A 25549-nucleotide genomic window follows, 5' to 3' on the forward strand; every position below is an offset into this window, starting at 1 on the left:
GTAGCTTGTTCAGAGGCATAATGGAGAAGCAGTATCGTACCCACAAGGAAGTTAATTACATAACCAGTTAATGTTTACAGGTATAGCTCCAAAAATTCAAAAGGCCAGGATAAAAAGGCAGCAAGATATTCTAGGAAAAGAAAATTAATTAATCCTGTACTCCAGCCCCACCTCTGCCCTTTAACAATAGTAAAAGCTTGAAAAAGTTCCTCTTTTCCACCTTCAGAATAGGGTTGTTGTGTATAATTACATGGAAACACTCTGAAAGCATAATACAGCTTATCAACAAATGATTATAGCATTCGGTTTACAAAATAACTTATTTAGGCTTATCGGAGCTAACTTTAACCATTCAAATGGTTCCTTTTCATGATTTATGACTGAGTCTAAGCCACCTGGAAGATCCTTCCCAAGTCTAAGAATATGAAGATAAAGAATATCACATGTCACAATCTCCGGGGCTACATTAAGATTTTAAATATGAAAATAATTTAAATTTATAACATTCATTGGACAGTTTATCCCAAATCTTTCCACTGGGATGATTTGTTTCAACCTACTCCTGGTTGAGTATTTGGCACGAATGACTAAGTGATCCCAGCACAGCCTTGCCCCGTCTATTTCCAACACACGGACCCAAATGCCAAGAGTATGTAAGCATGCTCCTGGAAGATAAAATGAAGGTTTACTAACTCAAGGACAGTCTGAAAAGTAAGGTGGTAATATTTGTTTCTTTTTGAATGTCCTCTCTCCCAACACTGGGCAATTTGAGCTTGTTTATTCCATTAAGCACCTTGCATGTTTCTAACTTGCCTAACAGCAGCCAGCCTGTTACAGCCTATCGGAGGAAGGCAGAGAGCACAGGAGTGGATTTTAGGCCACAGTTGGCTTCAACAAGTCCTCTTAAGCATAGTTCTTATGAAGAACCTAAATAGAGTAGCTAGGCTTTTTCTTTGGGGGGGGGGGGGGGGGGGGTAGAGGGGGGGAAAGCTGCCTTTTAAAGAAATACCCAAATCTTCCAGCTATACTGCCTGAAAATCACTCAAAGGTGTCTACATCCTTTGATCAATTGACACTATCAATGAAACAGAATAAAAATCTACACATAAACAGAATTCTCAGACCTTGATGTATAAAATGCACAGTACAGCATATTTTTCAAGATTTAAAATATCAAATTTCAATAAAGCTGGGAAAAAAATAGATATATAAGAGAAGGAAATATAAGCTTCTGACTGTGAGGTGAGGTGCCCTATTAGGCCCTGATCTCATATGATTCTCTCAAGGCATTATCCTCATTTTACTAATGAGGAAATGGGATGAGGTAACTTGTCATAATCAAGTGATAAAATCTGTCTGACTAAAAAATATATATTTTAAAAATTACTTTAGTAGGTTAATGTAAGAAATAAGACAAATTGACTATTGAGAATGTTTTTAACAAATCTAGGCTTTCAACCTAAAAATATTTATACTTGCCTTGTAACTTGGTTTCTTTAGATGATTTCAACCTTTTTCATGTGTCTATTGCTTCTTTTAGACTAATTTCCTGTAAGGAAGACAGGGACTAAATTTTCTATTCTCTGGAACATACATGGACTGCCAAACACTATTCTGTAAAGGCAGGCATTCAATAGATTTGTTTTTTCATACTCCTGAAAGCAAAATGACTTAAAAAGGTTCAAAATAGTCAGCGTGGCTCAGTGGTTGAGTGTGGACCTTTGATCCAGGAGGTCATGGTTCAATTCCTGATCAAGGCACATGCCCAGATTGCAGCTTCGATCTTCAGTGGGGGGTATGCAAGAGGCAGCCAATCAATGATTCTTTCTCATCATTGATGTTTCTAACTCTCCCTCTTCCTTCCTCTCTAAAAATCAATAAAAATATTTAAAAATATTTTTTAAAGTTAAATATTTAATATTTTAAAATATTTAAATATCTAAATAAGAGTTCTCATTTAAAATAACATACACCAAAAGAATATGAAAATATGCATTTATTACCAACAAAGTAGTATTTCCCACAAAGAGGTTTTTTAATTATACACATACAATAGGACAAAATTATATTTTCTACAAACTAAAGATTTATACTCCAAAGAAAGTAAGCACATGTTAAAAACAAGTAGAAAGCAGCAGCAGATCTTTTCTCTTACTTTGAATACTAAAAACTTTTCAATGGACTCTTTCCTCAGGCAGATCAATGAAGATTTTGTCATGAAAAGTACTTGCTTGTCACCTTAAGGTTTTATATATATTATTCAAGTCAGACTGTTACCTAAAATTTTTACTATTTGAAGGAAACAAAAAATAAGCTTTTGCAGAAAATATATGAAATTTTAAGTGGTTGATACCCTAATGTGCTAGACATTATTCTTCTATTAATATGTTAAAATATGTAATTTATCCTTCACAGCTCAAAATTCAATGCAAAAACAAATATTAACCTTGTCCAATAAAAAAAATGTAAATGCTAACAAGTTATGGAATAATTATTGAGATATGCTAAGTGAAATAAAATTGACCATTACATTTTATTTTCAAATGCACATAAAATTCAAGCTTCTCTGTCACACTGATATTCATTTTGCAGAAATCGGATGACTGGCACTAACTTAGACAATAAACAAACGACACCAAGCACGTATTAGTGAAGATATTTTGTTGGAAAACAAAGTATTAAACAACAAACATTTTTGGTAACAATATCACTTTAGCAATTTTTTCAATGTTTATTTATCTTGCTCATACTAGGAAAAATGCTACTTGAAAATATTTTTTCATAGTACATGCATTAGACTTAGTTTAAGAGGAGAAGGCCCTTTTAAAATTTTTATAAAGATAAGATTTTAAAGTGGAAATGTCCAAGTGAGAGGACATAAACTATGGTTCATTATTTTTTGACATAATAAGAATATAAATTTCAATGGCTACTTAAGAATATACAAAACCAAAACTGAATGCGACTTTTCAATTTATTCAGCCTACCAAGTCAAAAAAATTAATTTTGTCATTACTGGCACAAATCCAATCCACTGTGCAAAGACATGCCCTTGGATTAGTCCATTAGCTTACAAGTTTTATTTTTTAAAAGAATAGAATTTGTTTGGCACTGTTAATTGGCACAACTCAGAGATAAACAAATGATTTTCTCCTCTATTCTTTCATAATGAAAACAAAAACAAAAACAGTTAAGACTAGATTTTCTAAGATAATGGGATAGGACAGGACTATAAGGAAGGACCCATAAGGTTAAGTGTTCTAGAAAAACTATGGTTTTAAACAAGTCAATGTTTTCCTTCACTCTTTACATAACACTTAAAAATTTCAAATATAAATTGTAGAAACCAGTATATGAAATCTTAAGAAAAATCTTACTAAAAATAATTATAAAAATGCTCTTAGAAATTTAAGATGTAAAATACAATTGACTTTAAATTAAAAAAAAAAATCCCACACACTTTACAATTATTTCTTAAAAACCCTTGTCACTTGATTTTATATTCTGTCAGTCTTTTGGTTGCATTTTTGCATCATCTAGTGGCCACCTTGTGGCATTTCAAAAAAGTCCCACTACCATTTTTAACCAGTACTTTTCCCCTTTGAGAAGCCAATACAATTATAATAATCAAATTTCATAAGACTTTTTTTAGAGGTCCGTAAAATTCCATTTCCTAGTGGTGGTAAGGTAATTTTTAATAGTAATAAATGAATAGATTTGTAATAAATTATCTACTGTACATAAGACATTTCCATATCAATTTTTAAAAAATTAAATATAATACTGGGAGAAAAGTATGACTTAAGCTCTATAGCCATCTTTAGACTAAAGTAATTAAAGTTACTCTGGAATTAAAGCTCAGGGTTACCAAGTCAACCCCTTCCACCGTACTTTTGATTTGAAATGGCAAATACTTTTAACATGGGAACCCAATGACTTGTGGTTAGAGTGGTAAGGACTCAAGTCAACAAAGATTGAAAAGGACTTAATTTTTACTACTGGAAGATGCTATTCCATAGAAAGAAGTTATTATGGTCTCTTCATCAACCCATTTGTAGTTAACAGCATGTTTCCAAAAAAACTGATCTTTTAGTCTTAATGAATATCTCTTTATTCAGTTGAGCCATAGTTATAGGTAGAATTTAACAAAAATCCCAAAGGTCTCTTCTTTTACTTTATTGAGAAGGTTGAGTGAATGTTATACGGCGCCGCCGTCTTTGAAAAGCCTTTAAATTCCATCTGTTTGGTTCCAGCATATGAGGACCATTGTAGACAAACAATACTGTCATCTTTTCAGAATAAGGGAGATTTTGTAGGAGCTGCAAGTGTTAAAACAAGCTGTCATATAATGCTATATATACTAAGAAGTATAATTTTCCAACCTTACATATGTAAGAATATATTATTTGTAATATTAATGAAACAATTCAATATATACCCTGCTAGACTGTGATCCTTACCTGAATTAATACTTCTGACGCCTGGCCTAAAGAATGATCAACACGCTTAGGGAACCTTCTACATTCACAGGCCGAAAGGGATCAGACAACTTCTTAGATAAGACCTTGGAGAAGTGTGTCCTCCAGAATTTTCATAGGGTAGACACTTATACTCATTTTCCCCAGAAGTGCTTCTCAAGCAACTTTTGTGGTCAGGCACTGTGATTCAAGTATATACCAGGGAAGGTTTGGCTTATAGGCCAAGGTGTTTGGTAAACAATAGGGTATTAACAGATCTGGCTATTCCACAGAGTGTCTGCTGGAACAAGGAGAGAGAGTATACTATTCACTAAAAATCTGAATTTAGGATGGTCTCACCAATGAAGTTTTTTGTGTATGAATATGTGAAAAAAATCTGATTACATCAATACATCTTTGAATGCATCAGTTTTATAATTTACCCACAGTATACGACCTAACAAAAGAAAATTTCCCATTGTAATGGTTCTAGCTTATAGAAGATTCTTGATGAAGATACTTCTGTTTTTATCACAGTTTGTGAACAGATGCTGGGGTACTTAAGCTTTTCTCTGGGCCAGGGTAGAGGCAATGGTGGCATAAGTGTTGCTAAAGACAGGCCTTTCCAGGAAACAAGGAAGCCCACAAAGTTCTAGGATTTTGCATTCTCCTGTGAGTGCTTAAAAAGGTACTTCTCTATAGGAGGAGTAAGTGCCAAAAGCAGGAAGAATTCTGTGTCCTAGAACATAATGCCATGGCTATGTTTCTGTCTCCTATAAGGAGATTTCTGATTAAGGTGTCACTGGAACTTGTCCCCTTTAGTAATATAAATATTACTGTGATCTTTCTAGCTCCTTTCCTGGAGTATTCCTGCTCAAATGTACATATTAGGCCCAAGTCTGCTACATGATGAAGCCACTTTCAGGTTACTTATTACCTACCTTTGGCGTAATAAAGAAGTACTGAGAAGTGTTTTCTTTACAAGCAGTATTTACAACCATTTCAAACACTCTGCGTTCATTGATTGGGTCCATTCCCTAAACCATGACAATAATAATTATTACATTAAATTTACTATAATATATAAGATAAAATAAAACTCAAGTAAAAGAGTAATCACTGTACCTGATTGATTTCATCAACTACTCGGAATGGACATCTATTAAGTTCCTGAAGTGCCATCAAGTATAACATGGTAGAAACACTTCTTTCACCTCCACTTTGATGATGAGGAGTTAATTCATGCAATTGAGTACTACTTCGAAATTTGACTCTAATTCGAATTCCATATTTATCATAATCTTCCTATAAGACATTAAAAAGTTAATAAAAGATGAGAGATCTTTGATAATTTCATATTACATAAAAATAGACTGAATAAATCAATTATAAGAATAAAGAATTTAAAATTTAATGACAGTTTAAAGTAAACCAATAAAATATTAAAGAACCAGTTGCTATTTACAAGCTTTAGTGAGTCTCTAAGGATCTATTTTGGTAAGAAAAATAACCAGATTAAGAGTGACTTTTTTCCCCCCCCTTGTCTCATACCATTCCTTTCACGCTTAGTAGTTTTTTCCAAGGGTTTTAGAAATTACTGAGTGAAGAGCTCCATCATGGAAAGGCATTATCTATTCTAGCTCCTTAAGTGCTAGGTTTTATAGCTATAGGTGCAAATAATTAGAACAGTGGAGTATCATGCCATTTTCTCTTAGAAGCAGCTGTGTATGTCACTACAGAAGGCTCAGTTCTCCCCTTCAGCAAATTAAGAAGAAAAAATGTGGGCAGAGAATATATGTATTCTTTAAAAGACACTTAATTAAATCAAATACATTGAGTGGCCAGATTATTATGATCTCTGAATGCATAATAATCTGACCACTCAGTGTGTGTGTACGTGTGTATCCTACAAAAGAGAAATATGCAAATTAACCATCACTCTGCTACACCTACCAGCCACGCCCACCAGCCAATCAGAGCAAGTATGCAAATAAACCCAACCAAGATGGCTACAGCCAGAGAGATCAGGAGAGAGGCTTGGGTTTCCCAGGCAATGGAGGAAGCCAAACTTTCCGCCTGCCCTTGCCTCTACTCAAGGCTACAAAGTTTCAATGATAGAAGGTAAGAAAATCCAAACAGAAATGGCAGCAGCCACAGGGATCAGATCTAAACGGGCAGTTGGACATCCCCCGAGGGGTCCCAGATTGGAGAGGGTGCAGGCTGTGCAGAGGGACACCCCCCACCCCCACGCACCGGGCCTCTAATATATATATAAAAAATATATTAGAGGCCAAGTGCATGAATTTGTGCATGGGTGGGGGTAGGGTCATGGGCAGTTTGCCAGCCTGCCTGCTGATCTAACTCCTGGTCGAGGGGAAAATTTGCCTATTAGACTTTTATTATATAGGATATATACTGAGTGGCCAGATTATTATGCTTCAGAGATCATAATAATCTGGCAGCTCAGTGTATATACATACAATACTTAGTAAAAATTTAGCACGTAAGTGCTCATTAAATATCCGTAGTAATGAATGCACTTAGTGTTCTTTATATTTTGTCTAAAATGAAGATGCTTTAAGGCTTGTTTACTGTTCTTATTAGTCATTTATAGACTAGTCAGATTCAGATTTACCCTAAAATGAGAATGTAACTTGATAATTAAAGGCTAATAACTAGTTAATGAATAGAGTTTTTAAGGTCTAAGAGAGCACTGACCAAGAGATATAATGCAAGCCATGCATGCATTGTAAATGTTCCAGCAGTCACAGTAAAGTAAAAATATGTGAGATTAATTTTAATATTTTTCTTAATTCAATATACCCAAAATATCTTTAACATTTAATATCAAATGTTTTCAAATATTTTTTTAAATATATTTTATTTTTTTCACAGAGAGGAAGGAAGAGGGATAGATAGCTAGAAACATCGATGAGAGAGAATCATCGACCGGCTGCCTCCTGCACACCCCCTACCGGGGATGTGCCCACAACCAATGTACATGCCCTTGACTGGAATCGAACCTGGGACCTTTTGGTCTGCAGGCCGACGCTCTATCCACTGAGCCAAACCAGTTTCGGCATCAAATGTTTTAAAATATTTTAAATTTTTTCCCCATACTAAGTATTTAACATGTATGTATTGTACATTTATAGCACATCTTACACAGATCAGTGCTCAATAGCCATCTGTAGTTAGTGGCTACCATAATGGACAGCAGAGACTTAAGATTAGGCTCTGGGATCCGATCTGGGGTCTGATTTTTTGTTGTTGCTTTTTTGTTAATCCTCATCCAAGGATATTTTTTTCCCATTGATTTTTAGAGTGGAAGGGAGAGGGAGAGACATTTATGTAAGACACATTGACTGGTTGCCTCATGCCCTGGGGATTGAGCCTGCAACTGAGGTACGTGCCTGCAACTGAGGTACGTGCCCCTGACCAGAACTGAACCCAGGACCCTTCGGTCCCCAGGCCGAAGCTTGATCCACTGAGCCAAAGCAGCTAGGACTCCTTACATATTTCTTAATGGTAAATTTATTTTACCCACAATTGCAATATATAAACTTATAGTTCAAGGAATTAGCTGCAAATTTTCAAATATTTTCATTCTTATGAACTGTTAAATTCTGCTCAAAAGAGAACCACTGACATTATACTTTATTTCAGTTATCTTCTAACTTGGATAGTGGTAGATTTATAAGACAATGCAATGCATTTACTCATCATAGCTAAATAACCATTACTTAAGTCTGGTGATTAATACTTGACTCTTTTTATAGCCAATCTCAAATGTCAGATATACACATAAGTGACTCTGATGAAATTTCACTGGTGGTACTTTCATTCCTTTGAACAATTTCTTAGCAGAATTTTCATATATAACTCTAGGGTAAATAACAATGTACATACAATTACAATTACTTGCAAGGAACCATTTCAAAAGCTATTTTACCTCATTTTCTATATGGAGATCAACTTCACCAGCACACTGCATGGAACTAAAAAAATTGCTGAACTTTTCATTAATTTTTTCTACCAGCTCTTTTAAAGGATTAAGCCACCTTTCTTTTACCTGCAAATAAAGGCAATATAAAAACAAAATTTAAAAGAAATGTTATTACATTCTGATATACTTTACATAAAATTAATATCAGTATTAATCTAGTCACAAGAACAAACACATCACTTTTTCTTAGAAACACTTCATTTTGTATTATTCTACATGTCCATATGATTAATGGTAAGAACACAACAAAAAGAAAAGATAAAGAAAACAATTACCTGTGAAATGCTTTCCCTATATTTATCCAGTTCAACTTTCTTTATCTTTAGTTCCTCAGTTAATTGCTCAATTTCTTCTTCTCTTTTTGTGTATTCCTCAACAACCTAGCAGGGAAAAATAATTTCTTTAAGACAAATCTATCAAAGAATAAAATTACAGACAATTTGCATTAATTAAAACATTAATTGAAAATGCCAACGTGTTGCATTGTTTGTATGTTCTTATACTGAAAATGCCACTTTTTATTCTGAAAAAACAAACAAACAAAAACACACACACAAAAAAAACACACTGCAGTATTTCAGGTTAGCCCAACTATTCTTTTTATAAAGAAAAGGCACAGAACACTGTGTTCCCTAGGAAGAAACTATTTAAAATTCTAATAGATTCAGAAATCTGGCATTTAAAGCACATTGTTCCTGCTGTCTAGCTTATTATTACCAAGAGCTCTAGTACAGAGTGGGAGGCAAGTACTGGAGGAAACTGTGTGTGTGTGTGTGTGTGTGTGTGTGTGTAGGGATGGGTGGTGGTGGTGCCTACAGTAGGTAATAGGGAAAGAATCATACTGTAGGATTCAGTCCTGTGAAGCAAGAAGCTCTTGATCTTTCTTCGGTTAATAAAGCATCAATTTCATCCAGTGTGTTTGGAAGGTCTTGGAAAGCCTAAAGGAGGAAAAAAATTATCCGTCATTGTAGATAGTACAGTGAAAAGAGTTAAATTCAAATAGTTAAAATATTCGGCCGAGTATCTACTACTCTACTACCATGTGTTCAACAGCATGCTAACACAGAAGGAATCAAAGAAATTATAAACAGGGTTTTTGCTTTCAAAAGCTTACACCTTTAAAAGGAAATAAAATATATACACTTACACTGGATAATACCTTAAGGCAGTGTACTGATGTTGAGTATTAAAATAAGCAGTACATATCATATAAGCTAAAGGATTTAGAGAAGGAAGTATCAGTTCATACTACAGGAGCTACAAGAGAGTAAGAGAATTCAGAGGCCCATAATTCATCTCTGGGCCTTAAAGCAAATGGCTAAGAAAAAGCAAGGCAGAGGGGAGACAGGAGCTTGGAAAAAAGAATGAGCACTGCATACCATGGGGGGTGAGGAGTTGTGTCCATTTGGAATGTTGGGTACTTGCTGAATTGGTAGAATGGGTCCAGAATATGTGGGGCATTGAAAGAGAGCAAGAAGTTAGAACTTTATACTGTACTGAAAAAGCATCCTAAGAATCTAATTAATTTGACGGAATTTCACCACAGAACTATCCATGCCATAGAGACAAATCAGAACAAATACTTTCCTAGGAGTGGAAGCAAGCAGTACACTGTTTTGTTTTGTTTTTCCAGCACAACCTGTAAAGTTCTTATGCTATAGGATACAAAAATGAATCTTGGAACTCTGAAAAACATCCTGACATTACATTAATCTAATATCTTGGGTTTTTTTTTTTAACTTTTTGAAAGCAGTTCAACTTCTATTTGTCGAATCTGACTATCCACTGAGCTTTGAATTCATGTGCCAACACTTATTTTATTATCTCCATTTAACTCTAATAAGGCATCTTAAATGCAAGATAGTAAAACAGAAATCTTTATTTCACTCACCAATTTGAGCAAACCTATTTCTCCTCTTCAGTCATCATTCCAGTTCATGGCAAAATTTAGGGGTTCTCTCTCCCCTTCACCTTAAATTCATTAGCATGTCCTGCTGGCTCTGTCTTTAAACAATTCCTCAAATCTATAAATTTCTGCCTCTAGGGTTTCCTCCCTAATCCATGTCATTATATTCTCTTGTCTGGTCCACAGCAATAATCTCTGTACCCTTACTTTCAATCTTATATCCTTACTTTATTCTCCACATAGCAGTTAGGAGTGCTCTTTTACTTATTTTTTTCAATTACTAGTCTAAAGTTCATTAAGTAATACGAAGAGAAAATTCTGCCAATTTTGATGGGATAAGAAAGTTCTTTGAAGTTCATTTTATTTTACTAAAACATTTTTTTACTAAAACAATTTTTTACAATTACAGTTTACTTTTAATATTACTTTGTATTGGTTTTAGGTATATAGCATAGTGATTAAACAATCATGTGTTTTATAAAGTGTTCCCCTTGGTATTTCCAGTAGTCATATCACTCCTTTAAAATCCTCTAGTATATTCCCTCTCAAAACGAAACCCAAACTCCTTCTATGGAATATAAGGCCATACATGACCTGACGTTGCCTTCCTTTTTGCTTGGACTAGTCCCATTGAGATTCCTGTTATCCTAAAACATGTCAAATATTCTTCTGTCCTGGGGGCTTTGTATGAACCGTTTTCTGTCTGTGACTTTTCCCCTCAAAACTTCCCAAGACTGATTTTCTCCTTTTCACTCAGTACTCATCTAAAATAGTATCTTTTCAAAGGAACCTTCCTTGACACACTATCTTCTTACCTTGTTTTATTTTTAGCACCATTTCCTACCCAACATCTATTTGCCTTTGTTTTTTTGTCTGTCTGTCTTGTTCAATACACACACACATTTTTAATGAATATATGAATTATTTCCTAATTTTAAAAACAGTATGACTTATCAAGAATAGAATCATTCTACTTTCTGAAACATTACTATAGATATTATATTAACATTTACTTATTTTATGATAACCCAATGTATTTTGGAGAAGTTCTAGCATATTTTTAGAAATAGCTCCTTAATTTGTCTTTAAAAATCTACTAAATTCTTATGTACTCAGCCTATTCTCTGTGATTTCTATGTCTGATATCATAGAGTAAAACATTTGAGAATTTGAAAATTATAATTCAATTATTTTTCCAGTTTTATTTATATCCTTAGTAGACGTTTCATTATCTATTGAAATAAGTAACATCTGAAATTAAGAATACAAAAAATATATACAAATACCAGATATCTTAAGTTATTTTCTATTCATTTTCTCATTGTGATATTATCTAAGAGGAGAGGTATGTAGCCAAGGTATTATTGCTCCTTGCAGGATAAAGCTAAGGTTCACAGGGCCATATAACTGGTGGAATTTGGACTAAAGGGCAGCATCTCCTCATGTTAGTGATATATCAGCATATAATGGAAAGAAAAGCTCTTTTCTCCTTTCCTTACCAATAAATGGTTTGCCCTAAAGATTTAGTTCCCATTGAACTACAAATAAAAACCCAATATCCCAAAAAAATTTTCATTTTGCCTGCTTTTCTAAATACCACCTCTTTCTGTTTCTTATAAACCAATTACTGGTACTATGTTTCCATGAAAAACCACATCCTATTTCCCAATCCTACTCCTGAAAGATGGCTTGGGGGAGGGATCTTTTATTGGAAAAATGAATGTTATGGTACTAATATTTTGCAAGGTGATACCCATGTTTTAAAAACGTTAGCATTAAGCAACACGAGTAATTGGTGCAAGTTGGAGTATAGTAGTGTAAGTATGAGTACAGAAAAGAAAATTTGTTAGCAAAATTACATACTCGGTTGAAAACCCTCTATTTTTTATGGAACATTGTATTATATTTTTTATGGGCCATTACAATGCCTAACACATTGTAAGCTTACATATAATGTTAACTTGTGACATTATATACTTTTTATACTTACTGTTTGATATTCTTGAGGAACCGTCTGCTCTGCACCCAGGTTACATACTTGCCTAGCTCTCCTCATAAGTTCCTTACATTTCTGCAATAATCGCTGTCTATTTTCATCCAACTCAATGAAATGTTGCTATTATAAGAAAAAAAAATATTTTGGAAACTTGAACGGAGGGCTATTTTATAAAATTACCACATTACATTACATAGCAAATGAATTATTAAATTTTGAATATGATAAGCATATGATAAGCAAATAATCAGAAAACCATATCTCAAATGACTGCTTTTATTGTAAAGGTTAAATCTGAACTTAAAAATATGTTAGCACGTACGACATTTCTCTAATCCATAAGAACTTAAAATTTAAATTTAATTACCTTTCCCTCAGTTTAATTTAGCTACATATAATTTTATTCTAATGATATTTGAAATACACAGTATATAGGCTTCATATCAGCAATCTCAGAACCCAAATGTAAGTAGAACCTTTAAATAGTGTTTGATAGTTTTCCAAATGCCTTTCCATGTAATTATCATTTATCCATGGACACATTCATTCCTTCACCAAAAAATTATTTTTTTTTCTTTCTTCCTTCTCCAAATAATTATGTTATAATCTATTAAATGTCAGTTTTTATTATGCACTGAGCAGAGAAAAGTTAAGGGGGAAAGATACATAACACCACTGTAAAAGAAACAGCTATTTACTTAAAGCTTATGTGCTAAATGCTTCACACACATTATTCCCTTATTTCTCATAACACTGAACAGTACTATTGTCCCCACTTTGCACATTAAAAAAAAAAAGAAATTAAAGCAACTTGTCCAATCTCACACAATTAGAGGCTGTCAGGATTCACATCTATGCCTGCTTATAGAACTCATGCTCTTTTCATTACATCCTCTCTGTGGGAGAGACTGAACAGAGGATAGCAGAAGAAAGTACTACGTGTACCTTTAATAATGAAAATTTTGTAATCAAAGAAAACATTGAATAAAACACTTTTGATGTTTAAATTAATGTCCATTGCTAGCTACACATTTCCCCCATCTTTCAGGTAATTTGTGGATACTGTCCCAATAGAACTTTTCTTGTTTTGAGGCAAACCATTCAGAGACCCAATTTTCCACTTCATACTTTTTGAAATGCTGCTTAGAAAGTACCTGTGCCATCGATCAGAACAAGTGATAATCTGAAGGAACAAAGTCTTGTGAATTCAGCGGATGGGTTATTACTTCCCAGGCAAGATCTTTCAATGTGTCTTTAACTGGTTTTCAAGTGTGTGCTTTAACTGGTTTTCAAGTGTGTGATGGTGCGTTATCATAAAGCAAAATTTCTTTGCTGTGTCTTCTGGCCCATTCTGGTCATTTTAAAATCAAAGTGTGGTTCAAATTGATTATTTGTTGTCGGTAGAAATCTGTATTAACAGTTTCACCTGGTTTTAGATGCTCATAATACACACCTTCCTGATCCCACCAAATGCAGATAATAGACTTCGTTCAGAAGCGATTTGGCCTTGCAGTCGATGTTGGCGGTTGACCTGATCAACTCATGATTTTGTGCATTTCGGATTCTCAAAATAAATCTACTTTTCATCAACAGTCACAATGAGATGCAAAAAAGACTTTCTTTCATGCTGTTGAAGCAACATTTTACTGATGACTTTTCGGTTTTCCATTTGTCTTTCGTTCAGTTGATGTGGCACCCATTTTCCTTCCTTTAAAATCTTTCCCACTGCTTGTAAACGACTGGAAATTGTTTGCTGAGCAACGTTTAATCTTTCTGCAAGTTGTCTTTGAATTTTGACATGCATCTTCATCCAATAATGCTTGTAATTTTTGGTCTTAAAACTTTTTCAACCAGTGTTCACAAGTATCTTGAGATGGAGCATGTTCACCATAAGCTTCCCAAAGTATATGATAACTTTTTCTTCAAAATAAAGTAATGAATTAAAACTTCCCGCAAATGCTCTTTTTGGCAAGGAATTCGACATTTTTAAGCATAAAAATATCTATCATGTTAACACCTTCAGCAAATTTGGCATATGAAGTTTTGAAGTTTACTGTCAATACAACAAAATAGTATACATATCGAAATGCATATATAACAACATATGTGTAACTATTGAAAAAAAATCCTCATTATTAACTGGTATACCTAGCATATACATGGCGGTAAGGGATGCAGAAAGGTCATAGGACTTTTCTTGTTTTGAGGCAAACCATTCAGAAGTTATGATAAGTGAATGGTCTTAAAGGACAAGTATGAAATTACTAAAGAGCAAGTGGCAGCAGGCATTCTAATGATAGGTGATTACATAAGTAAAAGGAAAGGAAGCCTCAAAGACCCACTTATTTATGTAACAAGATGTGTGGAGGAGAGGTAAGGATATAAAAGATCAGTGGCAAAAGCCAGATGGCAAAAGTTTCATTTGTAACGAAAAGGGCATTACGGAATGCCTTCTGTGGCCCAAGCTTTGTTATAACCACTATCATATATGTTAATCTAATTCTTACAATCTAAAAAAAATATATTATCTCCTTTTCTAGATGTGGCTCAGAGATATTAAGAAACTTGTTAAGATTACAGAAATAGGTCAGCAGGTTTCTAAGAAGACATGTCTAGCTTACTCTTTCCATTAAACCTCAAACTTCAGTGTGCACAAAAAATACCTGGAGTGGTAAAGATTATTAAAACAGTAATGATATATCAATCATATGCCAGACCTGTTTAAGTTCTCTGGCGCTGAGGCCTGGACATCTGTGTATTAACAAGGTCCTCGGGTAATTTTTAAACCTACAAATATGATAGCAAATAAACTAAACCAAGACAAAATGTTATAAAAAGTAAAGAGATATATACTGGACTGAACTGAAAACACAAGCAGGCCTTTATACTAATCACTCAGTACTATAGTACTATAGTTTCCTTGAATTAATTCTTCAGACCCTACACCCTGAGAGAAATAAAAATAGAAGTTAAAGTTTCCCACTCATCCCTACTTTGCTCTCTAGGGACAATCACACTCAGGCAAACGTAAAACAAGGGACAGCTAAATAAGACCTAACCACTCCTAAAGTCTTCTATTCCTGCTTCCTAATCCTCTGGACCTTGCTAAATGAAATGTTAGAACACTATGGGAAAGAAATCCTTGAACACTCGGGGCTCTGTGCTCAGGGGGACAAAAATCTCATTCAAAAATTTCCTTCTCTTTGGTGGCATATGTCTAATAAAATCTTTACCAGAGAAGATGTTCTTTCTATAGGTACACATAAATAAGTAAACAAGTAAACAAAGTAAACAAGTAAACAAATAAACAAATAAATCTGAGATAGCCTGGCCAGCATGGCTCAGTGGTTGAGCTTTGGCCTATGAACTAGGAGGTCAGAGTTCAATTCTCAGTCAGGGCACATGCCTGGGTTGCAGCCGATCAATAATTCTCTCTCATCATTGATGTTTCTATCTCTCTCCCTCTCTGAAATCAACAAAAATATATTATTTTAAAAATCAGAGAGAGAGAGAGACATCAATAAGCTTCCTCCTGCATAAGCCCCGATAGGGGATTGAACCTGCAACCTGAGAATGTGCCCTGATCAGGAATCAAAACCTCAATCGTTTGGTATATGAGACATGCTTCAACCAACTGAACCACACCAGCCAGGGCTATACATACATTTTTGTGACATACCTCTTCACATAACATCTGTCCCCCACCCCCACAATTGTTAAGGTTTGTTTTGGAGGGAGGGAAGGGGTGAAAATAAAGGGAGTATAGAATTATGTAAGATAATGTACAGTTAGGCTAGTAAAAAGAGCTTTATATACATTGCTACTTTAAGAGTCTAGCCCTTAACATTAATAGACAATAGAAACGTTTGATCTATGTAAGACATAAGGGGGATAAAGAAAAAGTTTAGAAAATACCTTCCACCAACATCTCAGAAAAGATTAGTTTGTAGGATATATGCTGAGAGGAAATTAGTAAGAATTATCTTTTCTTTGAAATTCTTTTTGAGAAAGTTCAACTGGAGTGAAAGGTGTACAGAAATAACTTAATCAAGGAAAAGGTTCTCTAAGAGGGCCCTCTAGTGGAAGAAATCAGAATTATTCACATAATTTCTTAATAACTAGCAGGTACACGTGAAATTATTTAACACAATAATTCTAACAACTTATTAAAATAAGAATCAAACAGAATGAAAACTTTTTTCCATATGAAAGGAATCAAACTAAGTTCTAGGTAGCATGAACTCTGAACTTGTACTAAAACACTAGCTGTAAATTAAAACATTTCTTCTTCAATTTTTCTTTAATAGAAGCACAAAATTTCATTCCAATTTAAATGGTCTAAAATTCAAATGATACTCATACATATAGATTGAATACATATTACAATAAAGTAATACATATAAGATAGAATACATATTATAATAAAGTAATAGCAATAATACTATTTACTTGTTAAATAATCCTATCCCCCAAATGTATCTCATTTTAAAAACGTCTCCTCCGAATTTTTTTTTTTTGGGGGGGGGTGGGAGAATGCTAAACAGGTAAGCAGAGGAGAGAACATTAGATAAAAGTACAGGATTTAGTATTAGGATTAACAAACTAATTTCTAATTCTTTAACTTAATATTGATCCTGATATAGATACTTTAACGGAAATATTGGTGTACACTAAGCACCTTAATATATATTATTAAATTAAGTATCACAATATCCCTGCAAGTCAGGTATTTATCATATGTATGGCTGAAGATTACAGGCTTGGAGTTGTGAGGAAATTTGCCTATGGTAAAAAATCAAGTTCTAGGTATATCCATTCATCTGTCCATCTCCATATCTGGATTCACATGCAGTCGCCTTACTAATTTATTCTGAAAAAATTCCAGAAGGTTGTGACATAATTGCCAGACAGAGGTTCACAACCATTTGCCTTTCTCTGGGGATGTTTTATAGGTCTGTAATCCTGTTTCCCTATTTGCTTTCCAACAATTTGGCAAAATATTAAACTTGAGGGAGGTGGTTGGCTATCCCCAAGTTCCATCAAGGATGATAACCCTTTCTGAAATTTTGTGTCAATTTTCTTTTGTGAACTTGTTTCCAGAATCAGAGTAAATAAAGGACAAAGACAGAAGTAGTAATAATGGTTCCTTAGTGCAATCTGCCAGGTATTCAGAGGGACAAGTAGGGGGGGAAAAAATGATTTCTCCTTGTTTCAAATGTAGGAGAGTAAGAAGGGTAAGAATATGTATAGGAAATGACAGCAAACAGGAAAAGAAGAAAAACAAGTAGGAGAGAAAGAACTACCATACTACCTACTCTAGTATGTATTCTTTCACTATCATTCCTGGCTGTTTAAAGTGTGGTTAGTGATTATGGTCAGTCAGCAACAAATCTGTCAAGTGGACACTGTATAAAAATAGAGGAACCTCACAACAGGGCTGGCAAAAACAGTTATAAATAGCATTAAATGATTTTCAGATCAACACGTGAAAAAGAAGCAGAATGGTGCAAAATATTGCTGAGAAAAGTCAGGAGTCGGACCAAGTAAGATTGGTATGGGAACACCTAAGTGGGTATTATTTCTAGGTAACAAAATCTAGAGGGAGAAGCAGCTAATCAGAAGTTATTGTAGTTCTCTGGATAGTATAATGTGGCCATTTTTGTAAAAAATTACTTAAGTGACTTGACGGTTAAAAACAAAACCTTTGCCGAAACCGGTTTGGCTCAGCAGTAGAGCGTCTGTCTGCGGACTGAAAAGTCCCGGGTTCGATTCTGGTCAAGGGCATGTACATTGGTTGCAGGCACATCCCCGGTGGGGGGGAGGGGTGCAAGAAGCAGCTGGTCGATGTTTCCCCTCTCATCGACGTTTCTAGCTATCTCACTCCCTTCCTCTCTGTAAAAAATAAAATATATTTAAAAAACAAAAAACAAAAACAAAACCTCCCAAGACCTCCCAAGAAACTTTCCTATTCTCTAGAATAGTTAGCTCTATTGGAAATATGAATATTTCTGCTACAAATAAAATGGATAAGAGAATGCTCCATTATTCTGCATCTAATCTTAATGTATCTATGTGAACAATGGCTGTTAGAAAAATATTTCTCACTATGTCAAGAGGAGGTTAAGTTTGGGAGAATGTTTACTATAAAGCCATCATGATTTCATACTTCTGTAAACATAATATAAACCCAAAACTAAGTTCTTAATTAAAATTTCATTGAAAAACAAAACTCTGGGCACTGGGATCAAATAAATATTGTCTAGAGAGATTTGACTTAAAACTCCATATAGTATCTACATAATGGTTCAATTTCTTCATGAAAGCTCTTTATATTGAACAACCAGGTTCACAGGCTCAATCAATAAAGCATGGGCTCTATAAATATTTACCAACAAAATGCACAACGGGCAGTGACTTCCTCCCCCTCTCACAAAACGAACTCTGATGAGGCCCTCCTTTGGTAGCTACTTTCATATCCAGCCGACCTTCTCCTTTTCCCCTCCCAGTTTGGGTACTATAGCTTTGTTTTATTTGCTGTATCCCTTCTATATAAGTCAGGGGTCCTCAAACTTTTTAAAGTGGGGGCCAGATCACGGTCCCTCAGAGAGCTGGAGGGCCGGACTATATGAACTACTAATTCCTACTGTAACACCTCAGCTGCGCTCACTGCCCAAAAAACCTGGCGGGCAGGATCAGACTCCTCTGCGGGCCGCATGTGGCCTGCGGGCCGTAGTTTGAAGACCCCTGAATAAGTATTCAGGATGACTACTGCTACGGCCCCTGCTTTTTTTTGGCGGGGAGGAGAGAGGGAAGGAACTTTCCATCTTCCAAGTCTCTGGCTTTGCTCATCAAACCTGACCTTGAGCTCCTCCTTTTGGCTAGATGTGTTTGTTTGCCTATGCTTATTTGCTAGCAAAATTGTTTTCTCCTCCAGTTTCTTCTAAGCTTTTAGATTTTGAAGAAGCTGGCTTGAGAATAATGAAGCTCTTATTCCACTTTCATTTACTCTTTACATTCATTTGTACAGTCCTGTTTTTATTTCCGAAAATCTATCTTCTAGTGACTCCTTCCACAAAAAGATATTAAAAGTTTACTTTTACACAACCGGTATGTTTGTGAAAAGCTAAGTGTAAAGTGAATCACATACTGCCCGAAAGATGCAGAATCTGAGAAAGTAGATGGGGAAGAATACAAGGGAAGTTTGAGTACATGAAAAGTTTTAAAAATCTGCAACAAATATGGTGAAGTATAGCATCTGTTTAACAGGAATAGTGGACACTTGTATGTTATGTTACTCTTCCTATTCTTACTAGTGTATATAATTAACGTTTCAAACTTAATTATAAAAGACCTAAACGAAATGATAAAAATCATCACGTAAGTTTTTCTTAAATTTTGAAGTGTAATTGATGAATAAACTGTCCATTTTTAAAGTGTACAACTGCTGACTTTTGACAAATATATACAAAATCAGTGAAGCTATCACCACCAAGACAATGAATGTATCTTCTATCACCTGCAGCAGTTCTGTATCCCTCTGCAATCCATCGCACTGTACCCTCCACAGGCAACCATGGATTTGTCAATAGGCATTTTGTAGTTCATAGAATTTCATGTAAATGGATCACCTAGTTTACACTCAGTCTTAAAATTTTAGTTACTTTAGAGCAGTGGCCATCAACCAGTGGTCCATGAGGTCCAAAAGGTTGGAGACTGCTGCTTTAGAGGGTCTCTTTTGTTAGCTCATTATTTCTTTAACTCACGCTTCCTACCGACTAATAAGATTGGGAATCTTTTCACGTGCTTATTGGCTATCTGTATACTTTCTTTAGTGAAGAGCATGCTTAAAACTTTTGCCCATATTTTGGATTGGGTTTTGTTTTCTTTGTATTGATAAAATGTAAGAGGTTTAGTGTGTGCTTTTTTTGTTAATCATCACCTGAGGATATTTTTTTCTGGTGATTTTTAGAGTGGGAGGGAGGCAAAGAGAGAGAGAGAAAAACACTGACCAATGGGGAAAATAGGGGACATATGTAAAAGAAAAACATCAATGTGAGAGAGAAACATCAACTGGTTGCTTCCTGCAAACATCCAACCTGCAACCTAGGTATTTGCCCTTGACCAGGCTGACACTCTAACCACTGAAAAACACCAGCCAGGGCAGAATTCTTTTTATAGTATTCATCAGGGGTAAGCAAACTTTTTCTATACAGAGCCAGTAAGGAAATATTTTAGATTTTGAGGTCCACATATAGTCTGTCACATATTCTTCTGTTTTAACCCTTTAAAAATGTCAAAACTATTCTTAGTTTAGATTTAGCCCCCTTAGATAGTATGTTTTGCAAATACATTCTCCCAATTAGTAGCAGCCTTTTCTTAACAGCATCTATTAAATATAAAGTTTTAAATTTTGATAAAGTACAACCTCTGATTCCTTTTGTGTCCTATTTGCCAAATCTAAGGTCATTATGTTTCTTCAAGAAGTTTTATAGGTTTAGTTCTTACATTTAAATCTATGCCCATTTGTGTGGTATGAGGTAAGGGTTGTGGCTCATTTTTGTAGAGAACTATTCCATTGTCCCACCACTATTGTTCCATCACTATAAGATTATTCTTTCTCCATTGAATTGTCTTGGTATCTTTGCAAAACAACTGACCATACATATAACTTTACCTCTGGATTATCTATTCTGTTCCACTGACCCATGTCTATTCTTATAGCAATACAATAATATTCATTATTGTTGCTTTATAATGTCTTAAAATTAAGTGTTGTCCATTCAAATGCTTTTTCAGTTTTTCTAAGTCCATTATATTTTAGAATGAGTTTGCAATTTTCTAAAAACTAAAAACCCTGCTGGGAATTTTAACCAATCTATAGATTTAGGGGAGAATCAAGATTTGAACAAATCCCAAATGTCTGATCTATGAATAGAATCAACTGCTCTATTAATTACTATTTTAACTTCTGTCAGCAAAGTTTTATAGTGTTCACTGTACAGGTCTTGTAAATATGTCCCTAAATATTTCATATTTTTGGTGTGATTATATACAGTACTTTTTAAATTATAATTTCCAATTACTCATTGCTAATATATGGAGCCATAACTGATTTTTATATATTGAACTTCAATTTTGCAACCTTGCTAAATTCACTGTACTTTCTGGAAACAGTTTTACAGCAGTTGTTCTGAAATGGGGACATTCTTCCTCCCCAGGGTACATCTAGCAATGCCCATAGACAATTTTTAATTGGAAAGAGTACTACTGGCACTTAGCAAGTAGAGACTCAAAAACTATGCTAGGTCACTACCATTTTGTGGCCAGCCTTTCTTTGTCTTGTATATTAACTTAGTATATCATATTTCCTCCTCCCCTGCACACTATTTCAATTTTTATCATTTCACAGAAGATTAAACTGCCACGACTATACAACATTACTTACTGTTAATTAGAACTCATCTGCAGTATACTGTGAAATGTGCAAATGGTAATTAAAGCTACTATAGTCATGACTATAATTTATGGGTTAATAAGAAAGCAGACAGAGGGCTTTAGTTTTCAAGGAACCAAATCAGATATTCTGATTTCTCTTTTATGAATATCACCACCATCAAATTAACAAATGCATAGTATAAAGTATTTCAAATATTGCTTCCATAGCAGTAGAATGCATTAAGTTTGTAAATTAAACAGAACACAAACTACATACTGGATATATTGACATATATTGTTTCAAACTGATCTGAGGCTAGAACCCCAAAATAAAAAATAAAAAAATGTAAGCAAAAATTTTACCTCTTTGACACGTAGTTGTGATGATGCAGCCATATAATCTGATTCTAATTTGTTCTTCTCGGAGATCACTGTAGTATTTTGAAGAACTAAATCTACTTTTTGTATATGCAAAGAAGTGCAAATCTAGGAACAAAAACCCATAAAGGTTTAATTTGTTTTTTTAATGTATTTTCTTAATTGTAACATTACAAAAATAAGTGAGAAAGTCACAGGTGAAAATTTTTATGGTTTATAACTTATTTTTGTAACTATTTCTTAAAAGAGAACTTTTTGTAACTTTCTTAAAAGAGCACTTTTAAAACTTTTCTGTGTATTTATAATTTAGCCTAGTGAGTGCTTTTAACCAATTTATTATCTTACTACCCTGTTTCCCCGAAAATAAGACAGTGTCTTATATTAATTTTTGCTCCCAAAGATGCGCTAGGTCTTATTTTCAGGGGATGTCTTATTTTTCCATGAAGAAGAATACGGTACACATTTATTGTTAAATGAAAGTAAAGGAAATTTATTACCTGTATACGGTACCGTAGTACGGTAGCTGTCAACACAAACCAGACAAACTGTGAATCCTACAGTATCAAGAATTTACTCATTTATTCAATGACAATCATGTCATCATCTTCTGGAACATCATTATAACAACCCAATTCCTGAATTTCCTGGTGAATTTCTTGTGACTCCATTTCTTTCAGAATCAGTGGACCAAATCTCTCATGTTTAGCCTAGGGGGCCTTATCTTTGGAGGATGTCTTATTTTCAGGGAAACATGGTAGAGGCTCAATGCACGAAATTCATGCAAGAGTAGGCCTTCCTTTGCCAAGGATCCGGACTTCCTTTGAAGCCCTGGCTTCATTTGGTCTAATTAGCATATTATGCTTATATTATTATAGATAATAAAAATGTCAAGTAACAAAGTTAAAAATCTATAAGATTTAACTACAATAACTTGTCTTATCTACCTAATTTAAAAAAAAAAAATGCCTTACCTTTATTAGGTTTGTTAACTCGGTAACAAGTTTTGCTTTTTGAACATTTATTTCTTTGATTTTGGTATTTGCTTTTCGCTCTTCCTCTTCAAGATTGCAAGTATCCTGCTCCATCAGCTTTAAACTGTAATGATGAAACATATAATGTAGAAATCAGTTCTACACAGGATGGAGCCCAAATCCTTGGTTCCCTGCTGTTTTATGAGCTATTTAGCAATGCTACCCAGATGTCTAAACTAGCTTCTAGATTAAACAATCATTTTATGCAACTATGCAGGATCAAAAAGTATTTGTTGAGATATGTATAGGGTAAGGCAAAAGCAGGTTTACAGTTGTTTGTATGGAAAATAATGCAATAATAAATAATTCAATAATAAATATTTTGTGTACTCACAACTATAAACTTACTTTTACCACACCCCGTATTATGTGCCCAGTGTAATCTATCTAGGCAATTAATGCTAGTGCTAACATGGTATAGGGTCTGGAGTTACAAATATGGATGATCTGAATTTGCTCCTTGCTGCATAACTTGACAAGTTAGTCTTCTGGACTTCAGTTTCTTCACCTAAAAATTAAAAATCATAAGAGAACCCCTCCTTCAGGACTGTGGTGAAGATGTAAACTATGTAACACACTTAGTATAGTGCCTGGCTCATAACCAATTGATATATATTTGTGTTTATAAACAAAAACAAGAGTATAAACACACTCTCCTCCCTCCCCTTAAGGAACTTAACTGGATGATGGTGCTGATGGGGGACTTGCTTAATAGGTTAAAAAAACAACAACACACCCCATGGCTCAGTGGTTGTGTGTTGACCTATGAACCAGGAGGTCACAGTTCAATTCCAAGTCAGGGCACAAGCCTGGGATGTAGGCTCAATCCCTGTAGGAGACATGCAGAGGCAGCCAATCAATGATTCTCTCGTATCATTGATGTTTCTCTCTCCCTTTCCCTTCCTCTCTGAAAATAACTTAAAAAATATATTTTTAAAAGCCCCAAGCCCCATAATAAAAACCTAATACAACAATACTGAAAATTAATACTTTGCTCTTTAAGATGAAGAAAATAAGGCTCAGAAGTTAAGTTACCTAAGATCACAGATATGAAGTGGTATGATATGCACCCAAGTTTAAATTCTTTCCACTACGCTCTGTTGCCATTAGGAAATAAAGCAAGAACAAAAGATGGAAGCAATAATAAGCAAGACTAAACTAGTACAGTGGAGTTATAAAGTATCCTAAATGGTACATGGGGAGGGTGATGAGTTGGAATGGGTAGAGTGAAACAAGATTTAGAAAAACTTGAAAGCCAGTCAAAGGGAAAGTAGTATTTAAGTAAATTTCATGTAATGGCAGTAATGGCAGAAAATCACTCTTACATGGGGGTAAGGACATAAAAAGAGAAATTTAACTACAGTATTGTGGAGGTACTGAAGCAAGTAGTCAGGCCACCACTGAAGTATTCCTAAGTGCATAACTGTACGTATGAAAGGTCATTTCACTATAAAAATCAACATTACTTTATGAGGAGAAACTTTTTTAGACAATACAACAGCTCAATATAGCAGCTGCAGAGTAAAGGTTAAGAGTTTGCAGGTGCTTGAATGAAGTGAAGGGTTAAAGTTGAAAAAAAGCTTAAAGTAAAAAAAAAAAAAAAAAATTTCTAAGCAGTTAAGACTAAAAAGATCTTACCTTAAGCAACCAAGGTACGTAATTAACTTTTAAAATAAAAGTTAATACTTGTTTGCTTAAAAAATTTTTTTCTTAATGCATCTCAAATATGATTCAATTTCCGAATGTGTTTAGACACATACTATATTATATTAGGTCAAGTTAAACTTACATCTTACTCAAGCCAATGAGCTATCATTTATTATTAAAGGCTGATTATGTCATTAATACCTATACCTATATCTTTATTCTATAGGCAAGAAGCATAAAACAAAACAAAAAAAGGTGAACTATGAGTAAGATATGGGGAAAACGTTGAAACTAAAAGCCAATATTCATTTCCCCTGGTAGTAGTATTAAAGTTTTAGAAAGAAATTATAAAATGTTCTTGAGAGAATTATGGTGTCATTCCAAGGTAAACTAATAATATCTCATTCTGCTTTGGGCCTCTGGCCACACCCCATGAAACTGGATACAAAATACCTTCCTAGTTTGGAACTAATTTTTTGTTCCAGTTGTCTTTTCTTGTTTTTTCTTTCAAGAAGCTCCTTCTTTCGTTGTCTGAGTTCATTATCTTTGTGCTCTAGATGTTTGCTCTTCTCACGCAAAGCAATCAACCCTGATTCCACTGCTTGCAATTTTCTATTAATTTCCTATGGGATATTAAAAATTGTAATATATTTTAAAGAGCCCTCGTTAAAGTATTATAAATCCAGTTAATAT

The 25549-nt window shown here is 34.3% G+C and overlaps 1 protein-coding gene across 2 annotated transcripts in view; it reads right to left on the reverse strand.

Moving 5' to 3' along the window:
- Nucleotides 1–1979: 1979 nt before the first annotated feature.
- Nucleotides 1980–25549, reverse strand: part of SMC5 (structural maintenance of chromosomes 5) — a 76617-nt gene continuing 53047 nt past the window's right edge. The window contains exons 15-25 of one of the 2 annotated variants that reach the window (XM_084899484.1): nucleotides 25310–25479; nucleotides 23150–23273; nucleotides 22164–22286; nucleotides 12360–12485; nucleotides 9843–9887; nucleotides 9306–9401; nucleotides 8739–8843; nucleotides 8410–8529; nucleotides 5583–5762; nucleotides 5399–5494; nucleotides 1980–4319 (exon numbers count right to left, since the gene is read on the reverse strand). In XM_084899484.1, the coding sequence (XP_084755610.1) occupies nucleotides 4176–4319; nucleotides 5399–5494; nucleotides 5583–5762; nucleotides 8410–8529; nucleotides 8739–8843; nucleotides 9306–9401; nucleotides 9843–9887; nucleotides 12360–12485; nucleotides 22164–22286; nucleotides 23150–23273; nucleotides 25310–25479 (1329 nt within the window). In that variant the 3' untranslated portion in view covers nucleotides 1980–4175. The remainder of the gene's footprint in view (nucleotides 4320–5398; nucleotides 5495–5582; nucleotides 5763–8409; nucleotides 8530–8738; nucleotides 8844–9305; nucleotides 9402–9842; nucleotides 9888–12359; nucleotides 12486–22163; nucleotides 22287–23149; nucleotides 23274–25309; nucleotides 25480–25549) is intronic. The other variant, XM_084899485.1, reaches the window with a different exon arrangement.

This window comes from Pipistrellus hanaki (assembly GCF_964339955.1).
Source record: "Pipistrellus hanaki genome assembly, chromosome: 11".
Lineage (NCBI taxonomy): Eukaryota > Metazoa > Chordata > Mammalia > Chiroptera > Vespertilionidae > Pipistrellus > Pipistrellus hanaki.